Source organism: Babylonia areolata, chromosome 3, assembly GCF_041734735.1.
Source record: "Babylonia areolata isolate BAREFJ2019XMU chromosome 3, ASM4173473v1, whole genome shotgun sequence".
In the NCBI taxonomy this organism is placed as follows: domain Eukaryota; kingdom Metazoa; phylum Mollusca; class Gastropoda; order Neogastropoda; family Buccinidae; genus Babylonia; species Babylonia areolata.
Genome location: NC_134878.1, coordinates 60,641,262 through 60,651,962, shown reverse-complemented (window position 1 = coordinate 60,651,962; position 10,701 = coordinate 60,641,262). Strand labels below are relative to the sequence as shown.

At 43.0% G+C, this 10,701-nt stretch overlaps 1 protein-coding gene across 1 annotated transcript in view; it reads right to left on the bottom strand.

Moving 5' to 3' along the window:
- Positions 1-10,069: 10,069 nt before the first annotated feature.
- Positions 10,070-10,701, bottom strand: part of LOC143280398 (uncharacterized) — an 18,026-nt gene continuing 17,394 nt past the window's right edge. The window contains exon 3 of the mRNA XM_076585032.1: positions 10,070-10,369. Coding sequence (XP_076441147.1) covers positions 10,070-10,369 — 300 coding nt within the window. The remainder of the gene's footprint in view (positions 10,370-10,701) is intronic.

The following is a 10,701-nucleotide window of genomic DNA, read 5'->3' as shown; positions in this document are numbered from 1 at the left end:
CGGTATTTTCTAAGTATTTGATAACAGGTGCGGTATTTTCTACGTCTCAAGTATTTGATAAAGTTGCGCGGTATTTTCTACGTCTCAAGTATTTGATAAAGTTGCGCGGTATTTTCTACGTCTCAAGTATTTGATAAAGTTGCGCGGTATTTTCTACGTCTCAAGTATTTGATAAAGTTGCGCGGTATTTTCTACGTCTCAAGTATCTGATAAAGTTATGAGGTATTTTCGATGTCTTAAGTATTTGATATAGAGTTATGCGGTATTTTCTATGTTTGAAGTATTTGATAAAGTTATGCGGTATTTTCTATGCATTAAATATTTGATAAAGTTGTGCGTTGTTTTCGATTTCTTAATTAAGTATTTCTGTGATCCTCCAGCCTGCTTTGATTTAAATAATCTTTAATTATTCAACAATACACATGATTACAATGCAATGAATAACAAAAAGCATCAACAAGCTTAAAGCTTATACTGTGCTCACAACGTTGCACTTCAATTTTATCATGACGGCTGATGAACCATATTATGACTTGTATCAAATAACATTCATAAACAGTAAGTAATGAAATAATGAAATAAAACAAATAAACAAACAGTACATAATATAGTAAAATAATGCTAATATCAATATTAACATGAGATTAAATTTATTATCACCAAAGTAATTGGCCTAATAGAAGAAAAACACGAAGAAGAAGAAGAAAATTTAGAAGAATGGAAGGTAAGGTGGTGGAGGAGGGGGAACAGAGGGGAGAGGAGAAATTCTAACAGATCATTGGCCAGTCCATTCACTTTGAATATTTGGTCAGTCAAATAAATTCAACATATACTTTACGAATAGAATCATGTTGTACCCTTTCTTCACAATATTTTCTAAGCTACAATCTATTTGAATCGGAGATAAACTGGTGGACAGTTTGAAATATGAATATATTTGTATGATATTGGAGAACAGGATCTCCATGCAACAGAGTTTTAACGTGAATGTAGTTTGGAAATAAATTTAAGAAAAGAACGTGTCGCCACAATGCAGAGCCACCCATATGAAGAAATCTTACAGCAGTTGTATCTTACTATCAGAGTTGGGTTTTCTACAGATGTTTTTTTTTTCCTAGGTTGCCGAGTGAGGTCTTTTTTACGTGTTTTTACGTTTTACGTCTTTTACGTGCGCTAAGCGCATGCTGCACACGAGAAAAAACTGTGTATCGTATTTTGTATTTTGTATTTCTTTTTTTATCACAACAGATTTCTCTGTGTGAAATTCGGGCTGCTCTCCCCAGGGACAGCGCGTCGCTATACTACAGCGCCACCCATTTTTTTTTGGTATTTTTTCCTGCGTGCAGTTTTATTTGTTTTTCCTATTGACGTGGATTTTTCTACACAATTTTGCCAGGAACAACCCTTTTTGTTGCCGTGGGTTCTTTTACGTGCGCTAAGTGCGTGCTGCACACGGGACCTCGGTTTTTCGTCTCATCCGAATGACTAGCGTCCAGACCACCACTCAAGGTCTAGTGGAGGGGGAGAAAATATCGGTGGCTGAGCCGTGATTCGAACCAGCGCGCTCAGATTCTCTCGCTTCCTAGGCGGACGCGTTACCTTCTAGACAAGCACTCAGACTACCACTCAACCTAGCAGAGGGAAGGGAGGGGTGGTGGTGGTGGGGGTGGGGGTGGGGGAGCAAAAATTTTGGTCCTTACGGGACTTGCTCGGTTCCTGGACAGGACCGTTACCACGGGACCACCATCGCCTTGGGAGGTCCTTTTGTGTGTGTGTGTGTGTGTGTGTGTGTGTGTGTGTGTGTGTGTGTGTGTGTGTACACACGTGTGTGTGTGTGTGTGTGTGTGTGTGTGTGTGTGTGTGTGTGTGTGTGTGTTTTGTGTACATGTGTGTGTGTGTGTGTGTGTGTGTGTGTGGTGAATGTGTGTGTGTGTGTGTGTTGTGTACACGTGTGTGTGTGTGTGTGTGTGAGTGTGTGTGTGTGTGTGTGTGTGTGTGTGTTTTGTGTACATGTGTGTGTGTGTGTGTGTGTGTGTGTGTGTTGTGTACACGTGTGTGTGTGTATGTGTGTGTGTGTGTGTGTGTGTGTGTGTGTGTGTGTGTGTGTTGTGTACACGTGTGTGTGTGTATGTGTATGTGTGTGTGTGTGTGTGTGTGTGGTGTATGTGTACACATGTGTGTGTGTGTGTGTGTGTGTGTTTTATGTGTACACATGTGTGTGTGTGTTTGTGTTTGTGTGTGTGTGTGTGTGTATTGCTGAGCATGCTCTTTGTACGGATCGCTACAAGAAACTGACACAATGTAACTGGAAGCGCGTGGTATTCATGTCACCTTTTCAACCAACAACCCAGGTTACCTCAGTCGACCATTGAAAGTGACGAAAAAAAAAAACCAACAACAACCAACCAGTGGTGCCATTGAAAGCAGCTGAAAGGCAGTAGACTAAAAAAAAAAAAAAAAAAAAAAAAAAAAAAAAAAGCGTCTGTTCAGTAACTACACTTATCATCATCACTTCTTCTTCTTCTTCTCTCTTACGCTTATAGTTTTGCGCCTTATACATATTATTAGTAGTGGTAGTAGTAATTTTTTTTAATGTATTTATCTATTATTTATTCAACCCTTTTTTTTTTTCTTTTTTTTTTTTTTTCGCAAGGCCAGAATAAGCGCGTTGGGTTACGCTGCTGGTCAGGCATCTGCTTGGCAGATGTGGTGTAGCGTATACGTATGGATTTGTCCGAACGCAGTGACGCCTCCTTGAGTTACTGAAACTGAAACTGAAACTGAAACTGAAACTTCTTCTCTCTGAGCTCGGTGAAGATTCATTGGGGCGCCGCACAGAAAACAACGACAACAAACAAACATACAAACTGCACACCAGTTTCCCCCCATGTCTCTCAGCTGTCAGTGTCAAAGCCTGGGTTTCTGCAAATGGCTTTGCAGTCCATTCTGCAATGCCTTCAATCCATCGTTTGTGCTGTTGTTTTCGGTTTGTTTGTTTTGTTGTGTTTTTGTGTGTGTGTGTTTTTTTGGGTTTTTTTTTGTATCTTCTCTCTTCCGCTCCGTCTCCCTCCCTCAACAGTTCCTTGGAGTATTGTTCCAGCAAAGCCACTGGATTTCGTTTCGCCGTGGCCATACCAGTGTAGTTTTCTTTTTTTTTTTTTTTTTAACTCACTCAGTACGGCCAGTCCTCTCTTCTCCTCTACACAGACCCCTCGGATGTCCAGTGGGTGTCTGAATGACCCAACCTTTAGCTTCTGTCGTCAGAATTGTGGTATTCTTTGTCAACATTCACCTCTTCACAGTATAAGAGCGTTCCGCTTGCACTATTTTGATGGTGGTAATTGGGGGTGAAACGCTGTTAACGTCGTCTCTTTCGCCGTTCGTATGGAGAGAGTTAACTGATACCAGAACTTACAACCCCCCTTTAACCAAGCAATTTTGTATTTTGTATTTCTTTTTTATTTTTCGTATTTTATTATTATTATTATTTTTTTTTTATCACAACAGATTTCTCTGTGTGAAAGTCGGGCTGTTCTCCCCAGGGAGAGCGCGTCGCTACACTACAGCGCCACTCATTTTTTGTTGTTACTGTTGTATTTTTTCCTGCGTGCAGTTTTATTTGTTTTTCCTATCGAAGTGGATTTTTCTACACAATTTTGCCAGGAAGAACCCTTTTGTTGCCGTGGGTTCTTTTACGTGCGCTAAGTGCATGCTGACCACGGGACCTCGCTTTATCGTCTCATCCGAATGACTAGCGTCCAGACCACCACTGAAGGTCTAGTGGAGGGGGGGGGGGGGGAGGGAATATCGGCGGCTGAGCCGTGATTCGAACCAACGCGCTCAGATTCTCTCGCTTCCTAAGCGGACGCGTTACCTCTAGGCCATCACTCCACAGTTTAGCAACAAAGCACGGAACATTAAGGCTTACCACAAAATTTTTAATCGTGTCAAATATGAAATAGAAACAAAGAGTCTGATAAAAAAAAAAAAAAAAAAAATCAAGCGCGCAGTAATGATACCTTTCGAAAACTGCAAGTGGAAAACAATAGTGAATGATTTTCTGAATACATACCAAATAGTTCGTCAAATCTCTGCACCCACCTCCTTCACGTCTGGGCTTCTGACTTACGTTTTTGTTTTAAAAAATAGCCCTCAAATCGTAATAATAATAATAATAATGGATACTTACATAGCACACTATCCAGAAATCTGCTCTAGGTTCTTTACAAAAACGCTTTGTTAACATAAAACATTACATCTATGTTACATACACACCAAAATGTGACTCCACACACACACACACACACACACACACTGCATACATACATTTTAACAATACATGTGTATCTAACAGCTACCCTAACACATACGCACACATAGGCAGGCACAAACTTACATAAACTCACGTCCCTCTTTCCGGTACAGAGTTACTCTGGCCTTCTGTTTACATCTAGTTATAAGTTTTGTATTCCATCCCTTTGATAAAGAGCTCTACATGCTTGTGAATGACTGGGTGGAAGCGTCCGTGTGCAAGATCCTGTGCTACATAATGATGATGATGATGATGATGACAATGATGATGATGATAAGAAGAAGAAGAAATTGACTGTTGGGATGACGGGCGCAATAGCCGAATGGTTAAAGCGTTGGACTTTCAATCTGAGGGTCCCGGGTTCGAATCACGGTGAGGGCGCCTGGTGGGTAAAGGGTGGAGATTTTTACGATCTCCCAGGTCAACATATGTGCAGACCTGCCAGTGCCTGAACCCCCTTCGTGTGTACGCAAGCAGAAGATCAAATACGCACGTTAAAGATCCTGTAATCCATGTCAGCATTCGGTGGTTTATGGAAAGGAGAAACATACCCAGCATGCACACCTCCCGAAAGCGGAGTATGGCTGCCTACATAGCGGGTTAAAAACGGTCATACACGTAAAAGCCCACTCGCGTATAATACGAGTGAACGTGGGAGTTGCAGCCCACGAATGCAAAAGAAAAAAAAGACTGTTGGGATGTTAAGCAGGCTGAACAAGGAACTGCACTGAATATTTAGCTATGATGTCCTCCACATATTAGTTACAAGCTTCACAGTTTCAGATTTTTTGACAGGGAAAGCAGAACGTTCTCGTGAGTTTGAAGAAGACACTGAATGGCAGATACTGCATTGACACTGTCCCATAATTGGCCCAACACTTATATCACACATTGACATAAGTTTACAGTTGGGCCAACAGCAGTGTGAGAGCTGTATGATCAATGGTTTCTTCATTGCAATGGGAAATCATTTACAGCTTAGTCTTTTGTGGACTATGACTCGAAAATTAGGAGGCAAGATTGCACTGGCTCTTAGTGCTGCAGCTTTGGCTGGCTAGTTGGCCTTTTAGGAATCATCCCAACGCCGACTGTCCTAAAACCCTCTTGTCCGAGAGAGTGGGGGATGTAACTTGGGCAAGACACTCTCCACTATAATTGAATTCTAGCCCAGATTAGTCAGGACAGTAGTTGTCTCCTCTGCTGTTCTGATGGTCATAGTCGGACACGACTGACGATCATACTGTCCCATCAACACATGTGTACTTTGAAAGCCTAATTTCTTGTTGCACTTACGATCAGTCTTCTGGACTTCACCACATACCTGCCTCCTTTTCTTTCTCCCCCCCTCCCCCCCCCCCCCCCTCCCCCCCCCCCTCCCCTCTCCCCCCGCCAGTTTAAAAAAAATTTTTTATTTTATATTTTAATTCTCAGCTGTATTGTTCTTCAGACAAGGAAAAAAATGGCCTGACAACATTGAAGAGTGGACAGGGCTGACATTTGCAAAGACACAGTCACTCACACATGATTGTTCAGAATGGAGAAGGCTGGTGCACAAAGAGTCAGCATCGCGATGCCGCCTCGATGGTTCCACACAGAGCTGAGGGACCAAGGCAAGGCAAGGCAAGACATGTACTGATCTTATTTTTCTCTTGTTGATAATCCGTGCTGCAGTGCAGAGGCATCTGTCACATCTGTAGTGCATCTCTCATGGGATGACTTAACTCACTCAGTACGGCCAGTCCTCTCTTCTCCTCTACACAGACCCCTCGGATGTCCTGTGGGTGTCTGATGACCCAACCTTTAGCTTCCGTCGTCAGAATTGTGGTATTCTTTGTCAACATTCACCTCTTCAGTGTAAGAGCCTTCCGCTTGCAATATTTTGATGATGGTAATTGGGGTGAAACGCTGTTAACGTCGTCTCTTTCGCCGTTCGTATGGAGAGAGTTAATACAAGACTGTCTTGTTTTGCCTGTCCAGTTCATTGTATCAACATTCTGACATTTGCAAATGAAATACAATTTAAACTAAAATGCCGCTTAGCGTAATAGATCGTTTGTCGTAAGTCACAAATATAAACCAACAATAAAAGTGAGGCCATGTTATCAGTATTGTAAGTAGTAATGGTGACAGCCCTTTTTCCCCCCTGAAAATATGTCAGTTAATTATATTTAGTCTGAATGTTGACACCCGTCCTCAACTAATTTTGGAAGGAAAGCGGAGGCCGGTTATACAAACGTGTCTTACACTGTCAACTTACATCCAATACATACACCGAGTTCAGTCCTAAGCATTCTCAGACAAGGATATTAGCTGCGTTGCTCATAATCTAATATCTTTCACGTGAATACCACTGTTCTTCTTCAAAGCCTCCAGTCCTTGGCTTTATTAAACCTGTTTTGACGAAGCTTTCATTTATTTATTTGTTGCTGTATTTCATCGAGTAGGAAGCACTCTATAGAGTCTTTGGCGTAAAAAAAAAAAAAAAAGTTAATATCAGCGGTAATATTGTGGGTGAGAGGCCAAGTTGTTTGAGTAGAATGCGTGAAGAGCGATTGGTGAATATGTAAAAAGAAGAAGAAGAAGACGAAGAAGAAGACACACAGCCACAGACACACAGACACACACAGACACAGACACACACACACACACACACACACACACACACACACACACACACACACACACACACACACATACACACACACACACGCGCACGCGCGAGAGAGAGAGATCAAAGTCGATACGGATAACACTGGCAGTTCAGATTTCTTTGCCTAATAAAGCCTTACGATTGACAAGTTCAGAAGTGAGAAAAAATTCAGGAGCCACTTGATCGAGGGAGATAATCTATGATTCTGGCGACAACATGTTACATTTTACTGGGTTGCTTCCCTTACAATTTCAGTCGGTTCCGACTGTGGCGTGCTTCTGAGAAGAGGGAGAGAGGCTTTCCTCAATGTGTGTGCGCTTGTGACATTGCTGTGGTGATGATTACACAACTGTTTGTGTCGTCTTATTGTAAGGACATTTGTGCATGTCTGTCAGTGAGAGAGAGAGAGAGAGAGAGAAATATATAGATAGAGGGAGGGAGAGATGAGAGAAATACTGAGAGAGAGAGAGAGAGAGAGAGAGAGAGCAACAGAGAGAGAGAGAGAGAGAGAGAGAGAGAGAGACAGACAGACAGACAGACAGACAGAGACAGAGAGAGGCAGACAGAGAGAGAGGGAGGGTGAGACTGAGAAAGACAGACAGAGAGAGAGAGAGAGACAGACAGACAGACAGACAGACAGAGAGAGACAGAGAGAGGCAGACAGAGAGTGAGAGAGGGTGAGACTGAGAAAGACAGAGAGAGAGAGAGGCAGAGACAGAGACAGAGACATACGGAGAGGAAAAAAAAACAACAACAATGAATTGATAACACTGCACAACTTGATATACAGGAAAGCTGTTTACAGACACCCAGGCTTTGACTGACGCGCAACCAACAGACCTGGAGCAGCCTGGTGAACAGTTCTTCTGTGTGGCGCCCTAATCATGCTTTTAACAGAGTTGATGAAGGAGAAGGAGAAGAACAAGTGTGTGTGTGTGTGTGTGTGTGTGTGTGTGTGTGTGTGTGTGTGTGTGTGTGTGTGTGTGTGTGTGCGTCTGTGTGTGTACGTCTGTGTGTGTGTGTGTGTGTGTGTGTGTGTGTGTGTGTGCGTCTGTGTGTGTACGTGTGTGTGTGTGTGTGTGTGTGTGTGTGTCCAGTCTGTGTGTCTTGGCAGGTCTCGGCACACACAAGTCATACTTCAGTTCGGGTTCACCCCCACACAGATTTTTTAATCGGAACTGGAGAACTTAAGTGATGAACGAAAAAAAACTATGTACATTTTTAGAACATACGCACACACACACACACACACACACACACACACACACACACACACACACACGTCAATGAAAAACACTTGCTATCCAGGGAAACAATCCAGGCATTCTTATCAATCGCTGCTGTCTAATAATTCTCCCCCCTTTCTGTCACACACACACACACACACACACACACACACACACACACACACACGTACGCACGCATGCACGCACACACACACACACACACACACACACACACACACACACACACCCCACTGCCACAACCAACAACAACTTGTAACAAAAAAACAAAACAAAAAAAAAACCAACAACAACAAACAAACAGAATACACAAAAAGCAACTTATCTAGGTCATACTAAGCCAAAATATTAATACACTCTAAACCGCAGTTGGAAATGATTAATTCATACACTTCTTCAGTTATATATGTCGTTTGTAGATCTACACATATTTACATAGACAGATACAAATTTACAGAAACAAATAACCAGACACCGATGAACATAATCAACATTAAAAAAAAAGGCATTAAAAGCGAACTCTGCATATGACGAGCTCTTTTTTTGCGGTCGAAATGATTCCAACGACAAGATACATAAGAAAACATAACATTATGTTTAGAAAAAAAAAGAGAGAAAGAAAGAAAGAAAAAAATGTAAAGGCAGGGTTGAAACAACAACAACAACAACAACAACAACAACAAAACACCATCTGATATGCCCAATGTATGAATGTATAATACTTGTGTCCGACTATGACCATCAGAACAGCAGAGGAGGCAACTGCTGTCCCAACTATTTTTTGGCTAGAATTTGAATATAGTGGAGAGTGTCAGTCTTGCCCGAGTTACATCCACACTCCGTCCCTCGGCCAAGACTGGTTTCAAGACAGTCGGCGTTGCCGGGATTGTTCCCAAAGACCAACTACTGGTCCCCCAAGACAGCAGCACTAAGAGTCAGCGCAATCTTGCCTCCTAGTTTGAGTCATAGTCCTTCACAAAAGTCTAAGCTGTGTAAATGACTTCCCACTTCAATGGAGAAAGCATTGATTATACAGCTTTTCACTTTGCTGCTGGCCCAGATGTAAGCTTACGCCAACCTGTGATATAAGCTGAGCGTAAAATGATGCCCTATTCCAACCGCCTAATCCCAACTCCTCCGTCAGTTTCAGTTTCACTTTCACTTTCTCAAGGAGGCGTCACTGCGTTCGGACAAATCCATACACGCTACACCACATCTGTTGAGCAGATGCCTGACCAGCAGCATAACCCAACGCGCTTAGTCAGGCCTTGAGTGCATGCTTACATATTTGTGTACCTATGAAAGGTGGATTTCATTTTACGTAATTTCGCCAGAGGGCAACACTCTCGTTGCCATGGGTTCTTTTTCAGTGCGCCAAGTGCGTGCTGCACACGGGACCTCGGTTTATCGTCTCATCCGAAAGACTAGACGCTCAGTTTGATTTTCCAGTCAAACTTAGGAGAAAGGGCGAGAGCGGGATTCGAACCCACACCCTCACGGACTCTCTGTATTGGCAGCTGAGCGTCTTAACCATTCTGCCACCTTCCTCCGTCATTCCATGTAGATCCCAAACACGGCGGTGTCCGGGCAAAAACAACAACAAAAAAACACACGCTGGTTTTTAGAAAGTGATAGACAGACAGATAGATAGATAGATAGATAGATAGATAACATACGGTAGTCAACAAAAAAAAGCACGAACAGATATTTAATATAATCATTATGATTACAAACACACTAATGTAATGTAATGCAAAGACAGGAAGGTTCTTAACCACCCCACCCCCCCACCCCCCTTTACCCGCCTGCCCCCACCCCCCCCCCACCCCCACCCCCTCCCCGGCAACACTCCCCCACCCTCCCTCATTCCATGTAGATCCCAAACACGGTGGCCGTGCAAAAGACGTGCTCGTTCTGGAACGTGTAGGAAGCGAAGTTGTCCAGTTTCTCGTCCCACGCGCAGCGCGAACACATCAGGACCGCCTGGTCTTTCTTCTGACCAATCACCACGTTGCTGACGATCTTGTAGCGGTCAAAGTTCATGCCCTTCACCGCCTCCTTGATGTCGTCCCCCAGCGCTTTGCACATGTTGGCGCAGAGGCGGGCAGAGTAGTGGAACTTGTTCATCCTCTCCCCCACCACCTTCTCCAGCATCTTCTCAACCTGAACATACATAAAAGAAATAAAGAAACAAATGAATAAATAAATAAATGAATGAATAAATGTAGTTAAACGAATATCTATTATATAAGAAAAAACAACAACAACAACAACAACACAAAAAACAACAGCAGAAAAGAACTGGGAGTTTGAAAAGCTGGTGACGTTTAGGAACAATAAAGGGTGGTAACTCTCTCCATACACAAGTGGATGGCAACTTGAAGTCAATGCTCACTGGTTATGCAACCGATTCAGCTAGGGGGTTGAGTGGAGGGGGTGACGGTGAGTAGGTGTGTGTGTGTGTGTGTGTGTGTGTGGAGGGTACGTGACTTGAA